This window comes from Sorex araneus, chromosome 1 (genome assembly GCF_027595985.1).
Source record: "Sorex araneus isolate mSorAra2 chromosome 1, mSorAra2.pri, whole genome shotgun sequence".
NCBI lineage: Eukaryota > Metazoa > Chordata > Mammalia > Eulipotyphla > Soricidae > Sorex > Sorex araneus.
In genome coordinates this window covers 437,448,348-437,471,785 of record NC_073302.1, presented here as the reverse complement: position 1 = coordinate 437,471,785, position 23,438 = coordinate 437,448,348, and the positions used below count along the sequence as shown (strand labels likewise).

General features: G+C 56.4%; 1 protein-coding gene across 4 annotated transcripts in view; it reads left to right on the top strand.

Moving 5' to 3' along the window:
• The window catches only part of HIPK2 (homeodomain interacting protein kinase 2), a 160,248-nt gene that overhangs the window by 52,702 nt on the left and 84,108 nt on the right, over positions 1–23,438 (top strand). For all 4 annotated transcript variants that reach the window (XM_055142686.1, XM_055142671.1, XM_055142665.1 and 1 more), the window contains exon 2: positions 12,064–13,153. In XM_055142686.1, the coding sequence (XP_054998661.1) occupies positions 12,064–13,153 (1,090 nt within the window). The remainder of the gene's footprint in view (positions 1–12,063; positions 13,154–23,438) is intronic.

Here is a 23,438-nt window from a genome sequence, read left to right as displayed (position 1 = left end):
AAGAAACTAAGCAAGTAAGTGGGGGGAAATGAACGAAATGAGCCAATCTCTAACAAATGACATTTAAAAAAAAATCTCAGGACGATCAGGAGATTTTTATTTTCTTTTTTGGTAAAGCAATGCTTTACTCTTTGGGTGGGGGGGGGACTGGGGAAAAGGAGTTTCTCATTAAACCATTAACCCTAAAGACTACAGGCCCAGAGAATCACATGGCTTTGAACTACCTGGTTGAGTGTGGGATGGGTCCGTGTATTGTGTGACCCAACACTCCTAGCTCGGTGTCCTGGTTTTCACCGCAGGACTGTGAGAATGACAGTGAGTTGTGTGTTGAACGGACACAAGCTGATTCCAACCTCCCCAGTCATTTGTCTGCTCACCCCATTCACAAAACAGCCCTCCCACGGTCCGAGGGGCAGGGGCATGGGGGTGGGGAGTCCTGAGGAACAGGGGGCCGAAGTCAATTGTGGTGTGTCTTGTGGTACCTAATGGCATCTGTAATACAGTCTCGAGGGCCAATGGTTCCAACGCAGTGTTCGGACATGCATGGTGTCTTGTGTGGTTTGGCGACCTGGGCTTGGTCCTGGGGCTGTGGGGGCGTTCACCCCTGACGCTGTTCCTGGAGTGAACCGGAGCCTCCTGCATGCAAAATGTATGCACCAGGTCATTGAGCTCACGCTTCAAACTCCTGTGTTGCTTTTAAAGTAAAATAGGAACATTTAATGAATAAAGTAGCAAAGGGGAGAAGGCAGATGGAATGAATAGAGAAGGGATCACTAAGAAAGTGATGGCTGGAGGAACCAGTTGGGATGGGAGATGGTGCCGAAAGTAGAGAATGGACCAAACATGATGGCCTCTCAGTGTCTGTGTTGCAAGCCATAATGCCCCAAAGTAGAGAGAGAGTATGGGGAATATTGTCTGCCATGGAGGTAGGGGGAGGGTGGGAAAGGGGGGTATACTGGGGATATTGGTGGTGGGGAATGTGCACTGGTGGAGGGATGGGTGTTTGATCATTGTGAGATTGTAACCCAAACATGAAAGCTTGTAACTATCTCACGGTGATTCAATAAAATTAAAAAAAAAAAAAAAGAAACGTAATCACGCAAGTTTGTAATTCTGTAACTGTATCTCACAGTGATTCATTAAAATAAGAAAGAAAGAAAGAAAGAAAGAAAGAAAGAAAGAAAGAAAGAAAGAAAGAAAGAAAGAAAGAAAGAAAGAAAGAAAGAAAGAAAGAAGCAAAGGGGAGCCTCCTCCATCGCCCTTTGGCATGCTCCTCTGCTTCGGATCACCGAGTCTCTCTGGGAGCATGAAGGGAATGGTCTTTTCCTTGTGATAGACGATAAGAAGTGACGCTTAACAAGTTACAAACCTGAAGTCTACTGACTGGAGAGTATATGTGAATGCCGTTTGTTAATCAGGGCTACTTTGCATTTGCCATATGCAAGGGGGAAAGACCACTGTATTACATACAGTTTCCTTTTTCCCTTGTGGGTTTTGGGCCCCCCGCTGGCAGTGCCAGGGCACTGTATGTGGTACTGAGGATGGAGCCAGGGCCCATTCATGTCCAAAGCAAGTAAGCTGCCTTAGCCCGTGCACTATTTCTCCAGCCCCTGTTATCATGATTTTTCATGATACAAATTGCCTTAAATCTTAACAAATTTGTGTGTTTTGTTTTGTTTTGTTTTGTTGCTTTTTGGGCTACACCCAGTCATGCTCCGGGATTTACTGCCTTTTCTTTTTCTTTTTGGGTCACACCCGGCGATGCTCAGGGGTTACTCCTGGCTCTGCACTCAGGAATTAATTACTCCTGGCGGTGCTCAAGGGACCATATGGTATGCTGGGGATCGGACCCAGGTCAGCCGCGTGCAAGGCAAACACCCTCCCCACTGTTCTATCACTGCAGCTCCAACAAATTTGTTTTTCAATAATTTTTACCATTCATTTTTATACCATCTATATATGCTTTCAGTAGCAATATTTCAAAGCAGGTGGGAAGGCTAGATCAATGGTATAGCAGGTAGGGCATTTGCCTTGCACACACCAGACCCGGGTTCAAGCCCCAGCATCCCATATGGCCCCTGGAACCCACCAGGTGTGATCCCTGAGCACAGAGCCAGGAGTACACCCTGAGCACCACCGGGTATGACCCCCAAACCAATTAACAGCAGGTGGTGTCCCACGTAGATCAATATCCACAGTTTGTGATTTTGACCTAATTTAGGGGGTGGGGTGGACTGATGACAGGGAACCTGCCTTCTAGGAGCTTTGGGTCACAGTTGGGGGTGACTTGCTGTGCTGTCTGTCCTCTGGGTGGAGACAGCCCTCTTGTCACGTGTTTTCTTGAGAGTCAGTTTGGACGTGCCCAGGCTCCTGGGGCGTGCCCGCGGGTAAGGACACATGGATGGAGTGGGTGTGATGACTGCAGATTTGTCCTACAGACCTTCCAGTGACTTCCTCATGCCACTCCCCCAGGCTCATCCTTCCCCCCCCCCCCCCCCGTTACTATTGTAATAGCCTCCTAGTCTCCCGCAAAACCCACTTTCTCTTTTCTCTTCCGAGAGCCTCACCAGAAGGCCGGCTGGGAAGAACCACCAGCCTGGGCTCAGGTGGAAACTGCCTGGCTTCTCAGCTTTTCTTTTCTGCCCTGCAGATCCTGGGAGGGGAGCAGGCCCCCAGGAGCGCAGAGGCTGATGGGGGGGAGAGAGGAGGAGGCACAGTGTTGCCTCTGGAGCCAAAGCCTCAAGGAACTCCCTTTGGGGGACAGAAGGACCAGGATGCAAAAGCCACGAGCTCGGTGCCCTGAGAGTCCAACAAATCAGTTGGATTCGGTCCAGAGAACGCCCTTCCGCCAGTAGTGCTTGGTCCTAGTGTGCCCGTGGCCTTAACGATGCTTCCCATAGTAAGCTCTGCGGACACCGGCAGCGCACAAGTCCTTATATTGGAGGGGCTTGGAGCATAGGAATAGGGGGACCAAGGATGAGGCTCGTGGTAGAGCACAGGCCTTGCAGGTATGAGATCCTGTGTTTCGCCCCCAGCTCAGCAGAAGGAAAAAGAAAACTCACTGTGGTCATTTAGTGATTTGGCATATACCATACGTGTGTATAGACATATATGTATACATATATATAGGGTATATATCTCTATAGGATATATAGCACAGTGGTTGGGCATTCGCCTTTCATGCGGCTGACCCGTGTTCGATTCCTCCGCCCCTCACGGCAGAGCCCGGCAAGCTACCGAGAGTATCGAGCCCGCACGGCAGAGCCTGGCAAGCTACCCATGGCATACTGGATATGTCAAAAACAGTAACAATAAGTCTCTCAATGAGAGACGTTACTGGTGCCCGCTTGAACAAATCGATGAGCACCGGGATGACAGTGACAGTGACAGTTTTTTAAAAACAGGGCCAAAGAGATAGCACACAGGTTAAGGTGCTGCCTTTCACATGGTAGACCTGGGTTCAAGCCCCCGGCACCTCCAATGATTCACCAAGCATCACCAGGACAGATCCTCACACACAGAGCCAGGAGTCAGCCCTGAGAATAGTCAGGTGTGGCCCCCCAAACCCAAATAAACGAAATAAACGTTCAGCAAAAGGCTGGATGGGGACTAGCCTCCAGCTCACAGCTGCGTGGGGCAGACAGGGGTGCTCGTCTAGCCGGCAGCTCTCCTCGGCTCCCGGGCGTCTGTCACCAGAGGTAGCCGGTGATGGTTTCCACATCTTATGACCCTTGGCTGCTGTCCCAATAACAAAGAAGTCACAAGACACCCTCGTCCCGCTGTAAAATTCCACTCCTAACAGCCCAGGCTCCTCCAAACCCCACAGAATAGAGCTCTGGCTCCTTTCTGAGTGAGCATATTTCATCCGCTCCCGGCCTCGGTTCCCCAGTCCCACCCCCGCCCCCACCCCCCACCCCCACGTCGGCAAGGGTCAAGAGATGGTCGGACCTGGGACCATTTGCTGGGCAGCTCACTCCAAGCCTCGGGAGTGGACCTCTCTTCCATTGTATGCATCATCTAGAAAAGAGCTCAGAATGACCATTTTCTCTGCTGGTAGCAAGAACCAGGGGAGGCTGATTTGAACCAAAAGAAGATTAAAAAGAAAGAGGTCGAGTGTGGCTTCTGAATAAGCAAGCAGTCTTTTTTAAAAAACTTTTTTTTTTTTAAATTATTTTGGTTTGTTTTGGGCCATACCCAGCTGAGCTCAGGGCTTACTCCTGGCTCTGTGATCGGGGTCATTCCTGGCTGTGCTTGAGAGTCCATTAGTGGTGCTGGGGACCCAATCGGGGTTGGCTGCATGCAAGGCGACTGCTTACCCCTGCCCTATCTCTCCAGCCCAGCACGCACTCCTGCTTGGCACTGCAAGGCAGTTCTGTTACTCAGGCGGAGATGGCGGTTGGGACCTGCACAAGGCAGGAAGGCTGTGTGGGATCTACGAGGTAGAGGTCAAGGGCTCAGGGGCCATGCCGGTGTCTGGCTGAGGAAGCCCCCAGAATTTGCCTGTTGAGCTTGCATAGGGACTGCCTGGCACTGCCCTATGATCCCGCTGAGGACAGGCCCGGGGACCGACATGCTGCATGCTTAGATGACCTTAACATGCCCCATGCTTCCTGGCAAGACAATGGTTGGCTTGTAAGAGAGGCTGGGGTTGGTGGACCAAGAAGGGGCTGGTGGTTGGTGCCTGTGATGGTAGCCAGAGAATTGAGCCCCTCCAGAGCCCTGGCCAGGTGGAGTACTTCCTTCCTTCACCAGCATGTTCAGCTTATATGCAAAACCGGGCAAGTTATGCTCAAAATCGGGCAAAACACTGAGCAGGGTGTGGTGTTGGTTGTAGATTTTGCTCCTGGTAACAGAACCTGGCTATGGAAACCCAGTGTTAACCGTGTGAATAAACAGGGTGATTTTTTTTCAAGGCAGACAGGCAATCTGTGGCTCAGTGGGGAAGACCATGAGAGCAGAGTGGAGAAACCCCAAATTCTACTCCCCTGGGGATTAAAGGTGGGAGGGGGACAGATTTGGATGGTCTCTTCTTTGGTTAAGTTTGGACAGACAGCAAAAACCTGACAGAGTGAAGAAGGGTAAGGCTGCAAGGATGTGCAGGTAGGAAGTACAAGAGACAGGCTAGAAGGCGGAGAGTAGACCAACTTAACTAGGCTTGTTCAGGGACCAGGAAGTTGGAGGGGAAGCCAACCGGGAAGCCAGAGTGAACATGTAAAGTTAAAGAGTGTTCGGTTCTCTCCTCAAGACACTACGGAGGAGTCTTGAAAGCTTTTGAACAAAAGAGAGGCAGCCTTCAAAATGTCCTAGGAAGACTGATCTGGTGGCTGAAGAGGGGCAAATTAGAGAGAGAGGGGGGGGAGGGTGCGGAGAGAACGAGCATGCCACGTGCACTCAGGTAGACCAGATGTCTGAGTTCTGTGTTTGCTTTCATTTTGTTAGAAAAGAATTAGTGTTTAACTCTGGTCGTGGCAGCAAGAACAGAAATAAAAAGACGAATGTGAGAGAGGTCTTAAAGGAGAAATTAATTAGACTTATAGATTATTGTTGGGCCACAAAAACAATGACCAAAGCTAAGTCCACAGTGTTTGCACCCATTGACTAGGAGAATCATTTCTTAAACCTATGTGGAGATGATAGGATGAAGGGGTGAAAGGGCTGTATTTTCAGGAAAAGATCGGAAACTCAGCTTTGGAAGATCTGCTTTGATGTAACAGGAGACAGGAATATATTCCTAGGAAGAAGATGTGCAGGGGGTTTGTGAGGGTTAGGGACTGGCAGGAGGGTGGGGGGAGTCTTACCTGTAGTGATCATGTGGGAGTTTCCTGCAGATATATATGACAGCCTGCACTATCTGAATGGATGGTGTCTTCTAGAGAGAGCAGAGTCAGAAGGTTGGCAATACCAACCTCTCGAGAGTAGCGGGACGCAAGAGTGACACAGACCCGTGTGGGGTGGTACCAGACCTTATGAGGAGATGAGGGAACTCACCCACAGAAGGGGATCCTGCCTGCAGCGTGGGAAGAACCCAAGAGGCAGCAGAGAGAGGGAGGATGCCGGAAGAGCACTTCAAAGCAGCAGTCCCAGCAACAATCCCCGAACGTCTATCCATGACAGGAAGCCTCAACAGAGGCAGAGAAAATTCCAGAAAAGCCCAAACAGAAATTATGGAGTGAAAGAGTAAGGGAGTGGAGGGACTCAGGAGCAGAGTGGAAGAAGCTGAAAATCGGTCCGTGAGCTCAAACAGAAAACCATCTCAAAAAAAAGAGGAAAGTGAAAAACCATAGAAGGGGCCAGAGAGATAGCTCAGTGGTCTGGCACATGCTTTGTGTGCAAAAGGCCCAGGTTTTTTGATTGTTTGGGGGTTTTGTTTTGTTTTTATTTGTTGTTGGTTTGGTTTTAGGGCCACACTCAGCAGTGCTCAGGGGCTACTCTGGCTCTGCACTCAGGAATTACTCCTGGTGGTGCTCAGGGGGACCATATGGGATGCCGGGTATCGAAACCAGTTCTGTGGTGACACGCAAAGCAAATGCCCTCCCCACTGCACTATGATTCCGGGCTCATAAAGAGCTTTCTGGACACATAGCAGGCAAAGGATTTCACTGCGACTGAGGTGGTCGGCCGGGAAAGCCTCCCAGGACTTTTCTGAGAGGAAAAGGACCTGACTTGGAAGAAGACACCTGAAAAACCATAAAATACCATAGAGAAGGAAAGTCATGATGAGACTCTAGCCTTAAGTTTCTGTGTGTCTTGTTCTGAGTGTTTTTTGTTTGGTTTTGGTGTTTTGGACCACACCTGGCTGTGCTCTGGGCTTGCTCTTTACTCTGTGCTCAGGGATCCGTCCTGGCAATGCTTAGGGAACCGTATGTGGTGCCAGGGATTGAACCCAGGCTGGCTGTGTGCGAGTCCAGCACCCTACCCACTCAAGTATCTCTTCACCCCCTCTCTCCTCAAGTTAAATGATTTTTTTTGTTTCCCGTTACCTTCATTTTATTAAGTTTGGAGAGTTCTAAATTTCCGGTTCTGAGTTTTATATCTCATTCCCTCTGAATGGACCTTTTTTTTTTTTTTCTTTTTGGGTCATACCCAGCAATGCTCAGGGGTTACTACTGGCTTTGCACTCAGGAATTACCCCTGGCAGTACTTGGGGGACCATATGGGATGCTGGGGATCGAACCCGGGTCGGGCGCGTGCAAGGCAAACGCCCTACCCGCTGTGCTGTCGCTCTGGCCCCTGAATGGACCTTTTGCTGCTGGAACATCTTGGGACTTGCCAGGTTTCCCTCCTTTACTCTCTCAGTCTTGCTAGAGAGGTATCCATGTTGTTTGCCTTTCAGAACATCTTTTTGGTTTCATTGGTCCTTTTCTGTCCCTTTTCTGCTCCCGGTGTTGTGGTTTCTCGTGAGTCCTCTTTCACTCTTCGGCTTCAAGGGTGCAAACTGTCCTCTGGCTTTCTGGGGTGGATCGGAGGATTATTGGTCTGAAGATGTTCCTTTAAAATTTAAAATCAAAAGTGAGCCTTTAGGCTAGGGATGCGGCTGAGTGGCAGGGCACGTGGCTCCCTCGCGCCTCTCAGGAGTGAGCCCTTGGGTTCTGTTTCCCCACGCCACACACACAGAAGCAAACTTTTTTTTCCCTATGAAAACCCCATTCAAAAAAAATTTTTTTTCTTTTTGGGTCACAGCCGGCTATGCTCAGGGGTTCCTTCTGGCTCTGCACTCAAGAAATACTCCTGTCGGTGCTCAGGGGACCATATGGGATGCTGGGAATCGAACCCGGGTCGGCTGCATTAAAGGCAAACGCCCTACCCACTGTGCTATCGCTCCAGCCCCTCAAAATATTTTATTAATTGGTTTTGTTTGCATGGAGGCCACACATGGTGGTGGTCAGGCCTTACGCCTGGCTCTGCACTCAGGAATCACTTACGGCGATGCTTGGGGAATCATGGGGTGCTGGGACTTGAACCTGGGTTGGCGGCACGAAAGGCAAGCACCTTGCCCACTGTACTATCTTTCTGGCCCATATCCCCTCCCTCTGGCTCCCTTCAAAACATTTTAAAATAAGTTTGTTGGGGGCTGGAGTTATAGCACAGTGGGTAGGGCATTTGCCTTGCACATGGCCGACCCAGGTTTGAATCCCAGCCCCATATGGTCCCTATGGTCCCCCGAGCACCGCCAGGAGTAATTCCTGAGTGCATGAGCCAGGAGTGACCCCTGTGCATCGCCAGGTGTGACCCCCCCCAAAAAAAATAGTTTGTTGGCTGGAGAGATAGTAAAGGAATAAGGCATTTGCCTTACATGTGGCTGAGCTTGATTTGACTAACAGGACTGCCAGGAGTGATCCCTTGAGCGTAGAGCACCACAGGGTATGACACCAAAAAGGGGGAGAAATAGTTTCTTCTTTTTTTTTTTCTTTTTGGGTCACACCCAGCGATGCACAGGGGTTATTCCTGGCTCATGCACTCAAGAATTACTCCTGGCAGTGCTCGGGGGACCATATGGGATGCTGGGAATCGAACCTGGGTCGACCACGTGCAAGGTGAACACCCTACCCACTGTGCTATCGCTCCAGCCCTCTTACTCTTCCTGCAAAATCTTTCCCCTCTTTTATCAATGGCATAGAAGTGTATTGTTTAATGTCTAAGAAACTTTATGGCATTTCTCTGTTTCTGATTTGTAATTTAATTCTATTAAAGTCTGAAAATATGCTTATATGAATTAAGTTCTTAAAATATTCCTAAATGAGCTCCCATTTGACCCAGCTATACCACTTTTGGAGAGGCAAAAGAGTATAATAGAAATGACGTCTGCACTTGCCTGTTCATTGCTGCACTGTTCACAATAGCCAAAATCTGGAAAAAACCCGAGTGCCTAAGAACCCGAGTGCCCTAAAACAGATGACTGGTTAAAGAAACTTTGGTACATCTACACAATGGAATACAATGCAGCTGTTAGAAAAGATGAAGTCATGACATTTGCATATAAATGGATCAACATGGGAAGTGTCATGTTAAGTGAAATGAGTCAGAAAGAGAGGGAGAGACATAGAAAGATTGCACTCATCTGTGGAATATAAAGTAACAGAATGGGAGACTAACACCCAAGAATAGTAGAGATAAGGACCAGGAGGTTTAATCCATGGCTTGGAAGCCGGCCTCAAATGCTGGGGGAAAAGGCAGCTCAGATAGAGAAGGTAGCACCAACTAAAGGGTATTTGGAGGACCAGCTCAGGTTAGGAGATGCATGCCGAATGAAGACTATAGATCGAACACAATGGCCACTCAGTGCCTCTAGTGCAAACTACAACACCCAAAAGGAAATAGAGAACAAAAGGGAATGCCCTGCCACAGAGGCGGGGTGGGGTGAGGGGAGGGGTTGGGGGTGGTGGGAGGGATACTGGGATCATTGGTGGTGGAGAATGGGCACTGGTAGAGGAATGGGTACTCAATAATTGTATGATTGAAATGCAAGGACGAAAGTTTGTAAATCTGTAACTGTACCCCACGGTTGATTCACTAATAAATTTTTTTTTCTCTTTGGGTCACACCCAGCGATGCTCAGGGGTCACTCCTGGCTCTGCACTCAGGAATTACCCCTGGCCATGCTCAGGGGACCATATGGGATGCTGGGAATCGAACCCGGGTCGGCCGCGTGCAAGACAAATGCCCTACCCGCTGTGCTATCCCTCCAGCCCTGACACTAATAATTTATTTTTAATTCCTAAATGTGGAGCCAGAAAGAGTGTACAGCAGGCAGGGCACTTGCCTTCATGTGGCCTGCCTGGCTTCGGTCCTCAAAGCCTCATAGGAGCACTGCCAGGAGGGACCCCTGAGTCCACGGTCCTGAGTAAGCGCTGAGCACAGCCCAGTGTGACCTCAAGCCAAAATCAACAAATAAGTAAATAATTAGTTTTTAACTTGACAAAGAAACGAATAAGATGAAGGAGGAAGAGGGATGGGACCCCCACACCCACCCACACCTCCCACATGGCAAGCCACCAGAGACTGGGGCGGGGGTGGGGTCACAGACCCCCAGAAGCACGGAAAACAGAATCCTGGAGGAAGCCATGGTCATTGGCGTCAGGCGCTGCTGCCCAGAGGTTGAAGCCAGCAGTTAGGAAGGCGTTTGCCTTAGCGCACAGTCCTCAGTGTGTGCTGAGTGCGAGAAGATGGATTAAGCATGAGCGGAATAAACAGGGATGTAAACCACGGGTGGCTGGTGAGAGGAAGCAGAGAATTCAGTGGGCACTTACTGTCTTCCGAGTGGAGTGGGGTGTGTGTGTGTGTGTGTGTGTGTGTGTGTGTGTGTGTGTGTGTGTGTGCGCGCGCGTGCGCTCGCGCCAAGTGAGGGTGGGTGAAGACTTGGTCTCATGGATTGGTCGAGCCTCACTCAGTCCCTCTCCGCCCCGGGATGCAGTGAGTGGGCAGAGCACGGTGGCAGGTTTGGGGCCAGGTGGGGCGGGAGGAGTGCGACAGTAGAGGGCCTCTGGGTGTTGGAAGGGGAGAGAGAAGGAAGTGGGGCTGAAGGCGAAGGGGGCTCAGAGATGGGCACAAATGAAGCGATAAAAGATGGGGGGCAAGACCCTGTGCACGTGGAGGGAGGGAGAGTGAGCGAGCACTGAAGGGGTTCTGTGGAGGGAGGGAGAGCGAGCACTGAAGGGGTTCTGTGGAGGGAGGGAGAGCGAGCACTGAAGGGGCTCTGTGGAGGGAGAGAGAGTGAGCGAGCACTGAAGGGGTTCTGTGGAGGGAGAGTGAGCGAGCACTGAAGGGGCTCTGTGGAGGGAGAGCGAGCACTGAAGGGGCTCTGTGGAGGGAGAGAGCACTCTGGGGAGGCGTGGTGCCAGGGTGCGGGAGAGTGTGACGCCCACTCAACACGAGGGCGTTAGACCCAGACGCCAGGGTGGCTGCCCGGGACCCCGCTTGCCCTGTGCTTTGTTGCGTGTCTCGATGGCAGCTTGGAAAGAGGCTTCTTCCTCGTCTGACTCTCTCCTTGCTGAGCCGGGACTGGGAGTCTGGACCTTTCCAGGACCAGCACGGCTGCAGTGGTCTGGCCGCCCGGGGTTGGGTTCCTCCAGGTTCCTCCGGTGCTGTAAAGCACGGCGAGGACGCTGGCACAGAACAGCCGCCAACTGACAGGCCCGGTGTGGAATCCAGCCGGAAAAGGGACCGGAGAGGCGCCCATGAGCTGACTCCCCAGGCCCTCACCCCAACAGACAGAATTATTTTGGGGGGGTCACACCCGGCGATGCACAGGGGTCACTCCTGGCTCTGCACTCAGGAATCACCCCTGGCAGTGCTCAGGGGACCATATGGGATGCTGGGATTCGAACCGGGGTCAGCCGAGTACAAGGCAAACGCCCTACCCGCTGTGCTATCGCTCCAGCCTCCTCAACGGACAGAATGTTTAAGAGACAGAAAATGAGGAGAAGGTCAGCCACGCTCCGCCCCCCGCCGGGTCCCTGAGCCGTGACCGCGATGCTGGCGGTGGTTGCAACAGGCAAGTGGCTGCAGAGTGAGCGGCTCAGGGGGAGCGTGTTCCTCAGAGAGAGAGAACCTGACAACCCCGTACCTCACAGTTACCTCACAGTTACCTCACAGCTCTCCGGGCCGCGGCCCGCCTCAGCCCGTTTCTGTCACACCTGTCCGTGTGAGGAGCCAGTGGCCACGGTCCTGGCGGCCGCCTGTCAGCTGGCGACTCGTCCCGAGTGCGTCGCGTCCTGGTGGCAGTGCTCCGGAGTACCTGACACCGCGAACTGGGTGGTGGGGTGGATGAGTCGGTGTGCAGCCTCGCGTGGGGTGGGGGGAGACTCCCTTAAGACACCCCCCCTTGGGGGCTTGAGCAATAGCACAGCGGGGAGGGCGTTTGCCTTGCACGCGGCCGACCCGGGTTCGATTCCCAGCATCCCATAGGGTCCTCTGAGCATGGCCAGGGGTGATTCCTGAGTGCAGAGCCAGGAGTGACCCCTGTGCATCGCCAGGTATGACCCAAAAAGCAAAAAAAAAAAAAAAAGACACCCCCCCTTTCCCGGCGCCAACTGACCCGCCTGTCCCTCCCTCCTCGCCCCCCAGGTATGGCCTCGCAGGTGCAGCTGTTCTCCCCTCACGCCCTTCAATCAAGTGCCTTCTGTAGTGTGAAGAAACTGAAAGTCGAGCCGAGCGCCAACTGGGACATGACCGGCTACGGCCCCCACAGCAAAGCCTACAGCCAGAGCAAGCTCGCGCCGCCTTCCCAGCCAGCCGCCACAACCGTCAGCACCTCCTTGGCCCTCCCCAACCCCAGCCTCCCCTACGAGCAGACCATCATCTTCCCAGGCAGCACCGGGCACCTCGTGGTCACGTCCGCCAGCAGCGCGGCGGCGGTGCCGGGCCCCCCCGTGCTCGGCGGGCCCCACAACCTGATGCGCCGCAGCACTGTGAACCTCCTGGACACCTACCAAAAATGCGGACTCAAGCGCAAGAGTGAGGAGCTGGAGAACACGAGCAGCGTGCAGATCATCGAGGAGCACCCGCCCATGCTCCAGAACAATGCCAGCGGGGCCACGGTCGCCACGGCCACCACGTCCACGGCCACCTCCAAGAACAGCGGCTCCAACAGCGAGGGCGACTACCAGCTGGTGCAGCACGAGGTCCTGTGCTCCATGACCAACACCTACGAGGTGCTGGAGTTCCTGGGCCGCGGGACGTTCGGGCAGGTGGTCAAGTGCTGGAAGCGCGGCACCAACGAGATCGTGGCCATCAAGATCCTCAAGAACCACCCGTCGTACGCGCGGCAGGGCCAGATCGAGGTCAGCATCCTGGCCCGGCTCAGCACCGAGAGCGCCGACGACTACAACTTCGTGCGGGCCTACGAGTGCTTCCAGCACAAGAACCACACCTGCCTGGTCTTCGAGATGCTGGAGCAGAACCTCTACGACTTCCTCAAGCAGAACAAGTTCAGCCCCCTGCCCCTCAAGTCCATCCGGCCCGTGCTGCAGCAGGTGGCCACGGCGCTCATGAAGCTCAAGAGCCTGGGCCTGATCCATGCCGACCTCAAGCCGGAGAACATCATGCTCGTGGACCCGGCCCGGCAGCCCTACAGGGTCAAGGTCATCGACTTCGGCTCGGCCAGCCACGTGTCCAAGGCTGTGTGCTCCACCTACCTGCAGTCCAGATACTACAGGTGAGCCTGGAGGGGACCCAGCCGGGCCCCCCCCCCTCTCTCTCTCTCTTCCCCGGGCCATGTGGGAGAAGGAAGTGGCGGGGGGTGGGGAGTGGGGCCGTCGGGGAGGGGGCTGCCTAGACCCTCTGCTCCAGCCCGTTCATCGATGAGGGAAGCAGCAACACCGGCTGCCTGAACACCGGCTGGGTGGGATTCGGGCTCATTCTCCGATGCCCTGCGGAGGAAGGGGTGACGGGAGTGGGGCCGTGGGGCAAAGGCACAGCAGGGCACTGGGGTCTTATAGAGGGGCGGCCCTGGAGAGGGACAGGCCCCCCAGCCCCGCCAAACCCGAGTGGGAGCCCCAAAGACCCCATTCTGGGAGGGAAGTAGGGGCGGAAGAGGCAGGCTGGTGGGGGGGGGGCATTCTCAGACACTCCCCCAGGAGGGGGCGTCTGGTCCGACGATGGGTGCGATGGGGTCACGTTGCCAGGGCACCCCTCCCCCCCAGGACAGAAGGCACGGGGGGGGGGGGCGGGAGCTTGGGTTGGTGCCGGATGGTGGAGAGGCCCCGGGGGGTGCTGCAGGAGGGGGTCAGCTTCACCTACGCAGCAGGGGTTCTCGGAGCTTGAACTGCGCCTCGCTGGGGGTACAGGGCCGCGCCCTGTGGTGCTCAGGGGAGTGACGGGGTCCTGGGGGCCCGACTCAGGCCCCCACACGTGCCGGCACGAACCCCCCGCCCAGCCCCGTGTTGCTTCCACACACCGGGCCTCGCCACCCCGCCTCCTCCTGTCGCCCCAGGCCCCGGGCACACCTTGAAGTGCCCTGGCAGAGGGGCGTGAGGAGAGACAGTGCAGTGGGTAGAGCACTGGCCTCGCCCGGGGTCACTGTCTGGCACTGTGTGTGTGTGTGTGTGTGTGTGTGTGTGTGTGTGTGTGTGTGTGTGTGTTGGGGTGGGGGAGACCCTGTAAGTGCCTGACTGGGGCTCCCCATGCCCACCTACTGGGAGCAGCCATCTCCCAGCCCTCCCTTCCTGTTTTGGCTTCTCTTTTTTTTAAAAAAAACCCAACAACTTTGGGGGCATAACTGGTGGTGCTCAGGGCTTTATCCACCCCGACCCCAGGGCTTACTCTTGGCTCTGCTCTCAGAGATCACTCCTGGGGGCCTCAGTGCCGGGGATCGAACCTGGGCTGACTGGCTATGTGCAGGGCAAGCTCCCTGCCCGCTCACTGTACTATCGCTCTAGTCTTTCCCTCCCTCCCTCTCTCTCTCTCACTCTCTCTCTCTTTCTCTCTCTCTCTCTCCTCTCTCCCCCTCTCTCTCTCCTCCCTCTCTCTCTCTCCTCCCTCCCTCTCCCTCTCCCTCCCTCTCTCTCTCCTCTCTCCCTCCCTCTCTCTCCTCCCTCCCTCTCTCTTTCTCCCCTCCCTCCTCTCTCCCTCCCTCTCTCTCCTCCCTCCCTCTCTCTCTCCTCTCTCCCTTTCTCTCTCTCTCTCCTCTCTCCCTCTCTCCTCTCTCTCTCCCTCCTCCCTCCCTGCCTCCCTCTCTCCCTTTCTCTCCCTATTTTAAATGAACAGTAACTGGACGCCCCACCCCACCTCTCCTCACTCCCAACACAATAAGAAGGAATCCCTGGGCTGAGACAATGGGAGAGGAAGCAGACCCTCTTGGTCTGCTGGGCCTCAGGAGGGCCCTTTAACACAGGATTAGCAGTGAAGCCCTAGAGCCTGAAATACTGTCTGGAGGAGGAAAGCCGGTCCTGGGGCAGGTCAGCGACTGGCTCGGCCCCGCCCCGCCTGCCCGGCTGCAGTCCTCCTGTCCCCTATAATGAATAAGTCCTCCTGTCCCCTATAATGAATAAATCTCCGAGAGTGCCACCAGAAGAGGGAGAACATACTTTTTCAGCGGGAAGGGAAGAGAGATTGTCCACCTGCCGTACCCGGAAGAGGCGGCAGCATTTCTGCGAGGGGGTGTCTCCGCCGAGCTCAGTGGGGCCTGTGTGTGTGCATGTGTGCGTGTGTGTGTGTGTGTGTGTGTGTGTGTGTGTGTGTGTGTGTGTGTGTCTAGCAGGAAACAAAGGCTGCTGTTCCCCGTAATCCGAATGCGTCCCCTTCCAGCTGAAGGTCAGCGGCATGGCTGTCGGCTCTCGCGGTTCTCCGGTGCTGCTGGGAAAAAGAACAGTCCGAGAGCCGGTCCCGAGCAGGGGCACACACCCCAGCTCCCCGTACTCACACACATGCTTCCATGTGAATGCGTGCACATAGGCCTCAACTCGCCACTGTGCACACGAGTGCACACGTGAATGTGGAGACCCGCCTGCTCCAACGCTGCCCTACACACACGTGTGGACACACGTGACTGAGTATAAGCCCTTGCACACTCCAGGCCCCTGTCCTGCACACACACACATGGGCAGGTGCTGGTGTGCTGCTTCAGAGTGCAGCGGGGAGGAAGGGTTTATTCCCCGCGGGGGCTCACTCGCAGCCCCCGTGGGGGCGGGTCACCTTGTTCGCTCCTGTCAACACCCTGCCGTTTCCCTGTGGGTCCTAGCAGCGGCTCAGTCCGGGGCTGGGCAGGAAAGGCGGGCGGGGCACCTGGCGGTGAAGACGGGTGCTTCCTCCCTCCACCTGCCCTGCAGACCGGAACCGAGAACACGCGTTTGACTCTCAGGAGGTGGGAGACTCGGGGCCGAGAGGAGGTAGCACAGCAGGCACGGCGCTTGCCTTCCACACACGTGCTGACCTGGGTTCGATCCCCCACACCCCGTAGGGTCCCCTGAGCCCACCAGGGGGGGTTCCTAAGTGCAGAGCCGGGGTGAACCCTGAGCACAGCAGCTGTGCCCCTCCCCCCTCACCAAAACAAGGAAAAGGAAAACCACATGGCAGTCAGGCAGAAAGTCAGTGACTGAAATGTAGAATTTTTGTTCTGCGGACTGTTCAGAGTACTCTTTGAGGGGGGTGGGGGTTGGGGGGAGATTCTCCAGGCCGAGTGTGCAAAGCAGGGCTCCTGCACGCAATGCAGGCACTCCCGTCCTTTGAGCCATCTCCCCCGCTTCCAGAACATTCTCCTCCAGACTTAGTACAACACCTGGAAGGCCGTTATTCGGACCTTCTGAAAATGAGCCCGGAAACGTCGGGTACAGTGAACGACCAGTGACCGTCACCCACCTTCGCCTGATTCCCACGTACCAGGCTCCCTGATGGTTTAGGGGGGTGAACAGGCATGTGTGTCGATGAGTACTTGTTGTGGCCTCACTTATCCCCTCCCTGTTGCTGCAGTGACCGTGAACTCCTCCCCGGTGCTCGTGTGCCTGCAGCCTGTCACTGTGGCACAGACGGGGCTCGTAGGCGCCGGGGAGGCACACAAGCCTTGGCCGTGGTGCTGGCTGGGGTCACTGTGGTGCTAGAACACGCCCTTCTCGGGGTGCTCCCACACCCCTGTAAGCAGAGCGACTGGAAAATCGCCTGCGGTGCATGTGGGGGGCTCCAGGGGTTTGAACTCGCGACCGCATGGTCACACAGTGGCAGAGCGGGAATTTCAGATGTCCCCGTGCTGTCCCTCTGGGCCCAGGAAGTCTGCTTTATCCCGTTCGAATTATCCGGCCTCCTCTGGGTGCCTGCCTTGGGCCTTGTGGTAGCCGTACCCAGGGGTTTGGAAGTGAGGCTTGATCTCTGCTCGGGAGGCATTTCCTGTCTGTCTGAGGAAGATTAAAAAGCACTCACAAACTGTCAGGCGTGTAATTCTGATGCTTTGATATTGCAAATGTTTGATCACTCGGCAGATATGCATCGGGACTCTAGGGACCCAGCGAGGAGCAGAACCAGTTAAGGAAATTCAGAGTTGATGAACGACTTAGCAAGATGAGTTAATAGGGCGGACCCGGGGCAGGCGAAGGGAGGCGGGTCTCACACGGGCAGGGTGCTCTGGGGGCTGCAAGAGGGGACACCGGCCGTGGGCAGGCTTGGAGGAGAGGGCCGGAGAGGGAGGGGGGAGGCACACACATGTCGACATTTGTGTAGACGGAAGGTCCTTGGCTGTGCCGGTGGAGTTGTTCTGGGGAGTGAAGGGTGTGGATGAAGTTAATTCTAAGTTAATTCGCCCGAGAGGGAAACCGGAGCCGGAAGCTAGGGGCAGCGTCTTTGTTCCGTGATAAAGGCCGAGGTTCTTTGTGTTTGAAGCCCGGATTATAATGGGGGTCCCCCCCCACCCCTCCAATCCCACCCCAGTAGCCACATGAACACACTTTGGTGTTTTTTTGTTGTTGTTGTTGTTTTGCTTTTTGGGTCATACCTGGCGATGCATAGGGGTTACTCCTGGCTCTGCACTCAGGAATCACCCCTGGCCGTGCTCAGGGGACCATATAGGATGCTGGGAATCGAACCCAGGTCGGCCGCGTGCAAGGCAAACGCCCTACCCGCTGTGCTATCGCTCCAGCCCCCACTTTGGTGGTTTTAACTCATCTGCTCCTTTGATGCCGGGAAGGACGGAAGTGCATGTCTGCTCAGCCAGGCTGGTTTCTCTCGGGCACGGCCCTGAGCCTGGCTCCTGTTCAGCCCTCGGTCCTGCCATCCCTGCGTCGTGACTGGTGGCCCCCCGGCTCTGAGCCCCCTGCAAGCAGGCGCTTGAAGACTGTCATGCCTCGGGCTTTGGTTTATGAGACGCTGGGATCTGCAGGCCCAGGGCCCGGGAGCAGCTTTCTCTCTTGCGGCTTGACCCGGAGCTCGTGAGTCCTCCACGGCCTCCTCCCCCCACCCCGCCCCACCCCACCCCCCAGGGACATGGCATATTCCCAAATGCTGTTCTCTGAAGTTCTTGCCAAAACGGGTCAGGGGGAGGGGGGGTGGCGCATGACTTTACATGGCCTTGAGTACGAGTACAAGTAGGTTTGACATACGCATAGTGGCTGCTGACCCTCGCGTGCCGGGGGGGCTCAGGGAGAAACGCTCCAAGAGCAGTGGCACGGGGGCCTCAGTCTCATGACCAGTGGCAGCAGCAGGGAAAGGCGCTGGCTTACACCCGGAGGCTGTTCAGTGCCACACTCACCCCACTGACAACCTCGTCCGCCCAGGGACTTGATGACGAGTATGTGGATGCTCCCGGCTCATGCTCATGGCTCTCTCTTCTTACACGTGGGGGAAGTAGCAGTTCCGGGGTGATAGAAGGGCTGACTGTATGGGAGAGAGGTGTGTGTGTGTGTGTGTATGTGTGTGTGTGTGTGTGTGTGTGTTTGTGTGTGTGTGTGTGTGTGTTACTGGGCACCTCCTGGTGTTACCTCTGTTATCATGGGAGAGGGGTGTGTGTGTGTGTGTTACTGGGCACCTCCTGGTGTTGCCTCTGTTATCCCCACCATCCCCTTGGCTGGGCTCTGTTCACAGTCCCCTGCCCCATGCTGGCCTTCGCTTTATTTGCCTTGGAGTCTTTATTAGCCATTGACATGCCCCCGCCCCGTTAGGTGTGGCACGCATGCAGGCTGGCGTGTGCTCTATAGTATGTAGTAATATGCACCTGAGTGTGTTTGGAATGTTTGTGTTGGTGTGTACTGGTATGGGTTGGTGTGTGTTTGCTATCCGGGTGTATGTTGAGTGTGTACATATGTGTTGGGTGTGTTTTGGGTATGTGAGTGTGTTGCTGTGTATATTGATTGGGTGTGAGTGTATTTGGTATGTGTTGGTGTATTATTGGGGGGGGTGTTGGGTACATGTGTTTGGTGTGTGGGTGTGTGTATGAATTGCGTGTATGTCTCAGATGTATTTGGTATGCACTGGGTGTGTGTTGGTATGTTAATTATCAAGTGTGTTGGTATGTGTATGGAATGTATGTGTGTGTTGGGGGGCTTTTGAGGGGTGTATTCAGTGGCAACGAGTCCACCCATGCCCGGGGCTTCCTGGAGTGTGTTGGTATGTGTCTGGACTGTGTGTGTGTGTGTGTGTGTGTGTGTATGTGTGTGTATTGGTGGGGGTTTGAGGTGGGGTGTTCAGTGGCACCGAGTACACCCATGCCCGGGGCTCCCATGAGCCCCTACGGGTCCTGATGCCCCAGACAAGGGGCACGACTCTCCTGCCACCACCTTATTTATAGAAATATTGACCATAAAATAGAAGGATTTCGGCAGGAACGTGAGGGACAGACTGTTGCTGCCGCTTCTGTGTCACCCCCTGACCTGCCGTGAAGGGTGTCTAGTCCTCCTCCCTGGAAATGAGAACTGTCGGCAAATCGAACGCACTAAGTGTGAACCCCGGAATATAAATAGATGTGGCGCCCAGAGTCAGAAGCTCTCACTTGTAAGAGTCGAAACTCACCCTCGGCAGCCAGGAGGGGAGGGGACCCTCTGTCCTGGTGGGGGTGGGGGCGCCACAGGCAAAACGCACAGAACTGGTGGGGGTGCGTGGGGGGCCTGGAGATAGCTCAGGGGGCTGGAGCATGTGCCTGGTATGCTGGGGGTCTGGGGTCCATCCCCAAGTACCACTAGGTCTCCTGAGCACCAGCCCCGCCCCCGCCCCCAGCACTGAGCCAGGAGTAGCCCTGCGCATGTGTGCGCACACACACACACACACCAAGCACCACTGGGTATAGCACAAAAACAAAGCCACGAAGTACATGTTTTAAAGGTTCAAATCAAACGTTAAGAATGAGTTTGCCCCTGAGGACCTCTAGGGAAGCCGTTGTTAATATTAAACTCTGGAACCTTCTCTAGCTCGGTGTGTCTTCCTGTTTGTGTGTTTGTGTTGGAGTCGAAGAGAAGAGATGCAGTTGCTCATCCTGCCACAGGACGGCCAGCGTGGAAGGGAGTGGTCATTTCTGGAAAGCCAGACGCAGGACGCCCGGACGGGCGCTTTGGGTGGGGGGGAGAGCGAGCGGCACGTGTCGGGGGGCTGCTGGCGGGAGCTGCCATGCTTCGGGGGTGAGCGAGGCTGGGAGGGCCGGGAGGAGGGTGGAAGCTTCGTGGGACTCCGGGGCTCCTCCCCCTGGTGTGTCCACTGCTGGCATGGCGTGTCTGAGACAGCCGGGCTTTCCCTCCCCCGCCCAGCCTTGCCCTGCCCCCAGCCCCCATCACCGGGGCTTTCATCCACCCCAGGGGAGGTGAGGGGGGGCATGTAGGCGGGTGGGCACCCACGCGCCATCTTGGATGCCTTGAGTCATCTGGTCTACCACCAGCGAAGACCTTGGAGAGGCTCCTGCCCCAGCCGGGATCCCCGGTATCACGAGGCTTGTCCCCAGCATCCCGGCCTTACCCACACACCCAGTGGCTCCCCATGGCCTCCGGCACCCTGTGCCTTCCTTTCCCTCACACTGACAGGAGCGTCTCACATGTTTCTGTGGAGGAACAAGAGGGTCAGCCGAGTGTCTGTCTTTCCCCGCGTCCCGCACCGGTCAGAGCAGCCGGCGTTCGCGCCCTCTGCTACTGGGGGCGGTGGGTGGGGGTGTGTCTGTGTGTTTGCTCTGCGCCTTGCTCCTCACCCACCCTGACGGGGCAGCACGTGGCAGTAGCTCCCAGGGGTGCTGGGATATCCAGCCTTGCTCGCCAGCACTGCCTGGTCTTTCCCAGGAGACGCCCCCAAAGCGCCTTCCTTGGACCTCTGTCCCTCCTCTCACCCCGGCCCCACCCCAGTACCCGGGTCCCTGCCTGGAAATGGAAGGGGTAGCCTGTCCCCTCACCCCGCAGGGTCCCAGCACCCCCCGCCTCTGCAAGCTCCCACCTTCCCTCAGCTTGGGAAACCCCCCTCCCCAGCCCCCCAGCCCACCCAGCCCTCCAGATCAGTCATTCCCAACTCGGGGGCAGGTGCGCCCCCACCAGTGATCTCTCCCTCCACCGAACACTTGGCACTTAATACATTTGGCTACTTATTAGTTGCCTGTTTGATAACCAAGAAATAGACATTCCCTGGGGCTGGAGCGATAGCACAGCGGGGAGGGCGTTTGCCTTGCACGCGGCTGACCCGGGTTCGTTTCCCAGCATCCCATATGGTCCCCTGAGCACTGCCAGGAGTAATTCCTGAGTGCATGAGCCAGGAGTAACCCCTGTGCATCGCCGGGTGTGACCCAAAAGGCAAAAAAAAAAAAAGAAAGACATTCCCCAACCGCCTCCCCTTGTCTCCCCCACCCAGGGGGCAAACTCACCCACCCCGTGAGGCTCTATTAGGGGCAGCTACCACAGGCTCGGTCCGTGCAGGTGAGGTGGAAACTGAGGCCTGGGTCCCACTGAGATAAGACCCAAGCCTCCCTGGCCCGCTGTCCTCTTGGCCTGTGTGAGGGGCACAGGAGCTGGGACCGTGGCGTGAGGCTCGGGCGCTGGGTGAGTGGCACATCACATTTGCACGAGGCCCGTCATACATCGTCATGCGTCCGTTTATTTCTCCTGCTGCAGGGGCCCTGGGCACGCCCAGGTGGGTCAGCGCTGAGCCTGGTGGGCAGTGGGGGTCTGCCAGGTTCTTAGATACCGGTGGCACGGCCCCTGGCTGTGGGGAGGTTTGTTGGAAAGAGCCTCTCTCGGTCACGTCCATTTGGACGGCGTTCTTGGAGTGGGACTCCGGGTCCCCAGTCCCTGAAGGGCTCGGAGAAAGCCCCCCACCCCCCAGAAACTGATGGCGGGGCGACAGCTCCCTCACACGCCACGGCACAGGCCAGAGGCGGGAACTTAGGGCCTCTCGGGGCTCCAGCTTCGGGACTGGGTGTGGCCGTCCCTACCCCCATGCTGACCTCATCTTACCAGGCAGTCATTGCCGTGTGTGGGGTCACTTGTGCCCGTGGCCAGCCGGGAGGGCTCACAGCCTGTCCAGGAGAGTCCCACCCAGGCTGTGGCATCAAGAATGCAGAGACCGGAAGGACAGGAAGGACCGGGGCTGGTGCCGGCTGGTGGGGGCTCCGGGGAGATGCTGTCAGTGCCCCCCCCCCTCCCGCCCAGGCCAGGGGCCCCAGTGCTTCTGGTCATGTTGGCCGTGGGGTCCCTGAGGTGCCGGGTTTGTGCGCCCCCTGCCACAGGGATGCAGGGAGGTGGGCGGACCTGACTCCGAGATGTGCCCTTGCATGGGGGCAGCGGGGGGGGGGTCTGCACGATGTCCCCGTCTGGGTTCCGGCTGCCCACACACCACCCTGGTCTGGTCCAGATCAGCCTTGGTCCCCAGGGGTGTACTCCTGAAGTGTCCACAGGGCGGAAGCAGGTAAGGGGACGGCGTGGGGTCCAGGGGCCACTTAGTGAACACAGAGCTCAAGGCTGACCACCCGTGCCAGGGCCGAAGGGACCCGCCCCCTCCACCTGCCCTGCCCTCTGGGCACACGGGGTGGCCAGCCTTGGAGCTTACGCCCCACTCGCTGTCCTGGTCAGTATGCCCCCGCCCCTCCCATGTCTGACTTCCGGCTGTGGAGGGCCAGGGCCAGCAGGCTCAGCCCAGGGGGCAGCGGAGGGACCCGACCGCCTCCCCCCCCTCGCCCCCCGCATGCTCTCCGCCCAACCACACACTTCAGCACTTTCCATTTTGCTGGCACAGCAGGAGAATTTGCCACCGAAACTACACATCGCTGAGCAGCCAGGGGGTTGCGTGCGCGACACCTGTCCCTCGTGTCCCCGCAGGAAATTAGATCAGGCCCTGTGGGCAAGGTGGGAAGGACCGAGCTCCTTCTCGGCCCTCTTCCTTACCTTGTGGGTGGGCCTCGGGGAAGCCGCGTCGGGCGGGTGGCAGGCGTTTCCCAGGGCCCGTGTACCCGCGTCCCTCACAGGGTGGGGTGGCTTCCCAGCACGTGGCCCCCAGGCTGCCTCCGTGCCTGCTTCCGAGTCCCCCTCTCCTCGTGCTTTCTCCCCAGTGTCTGTTCCTTCCCCGCGCCTTGGCACAGGCAGAGACAGACCAACCGTCTGTCTGTCTGTCTGTCTATCTTCCTTCTGGAAACAGCTCCTGCTTGTCCGCATCCCCGCGGCCGCTGGGGGAAGTGTTTCTGTGTCCGCATGCACCAGCCCAGCACGTCTGTGTAACTGCGGCCCTCTAACCAGGCTGACCTTCTCTGCTCCAGCTCACACGCCATGCCCCCCACCCCAACCTCCCTGTGGCCACAGGATGGTATTGAGGCCTCGCCCTCGGTTCTGGAGCTGCCTGCAGGGGTGGTCACTGTGATGCCCCCTGAGAACTGGCCGCGGGCAGCCTCCTGCTGGGTTGAGCCAGCCTCGGGGGACGGTATGAATATTGATACGAGATGCCTCATTTTCCTTCTTCACCCGGCTCTCGGGAAGCTGAGCTGGTGCCAGGGAAGGGACCCGGTGTCCTCCTAACAGAATGACCGGGCCAGGCCCACCAGGTCAGGGTGAGCCTCCACTGGACTTGAG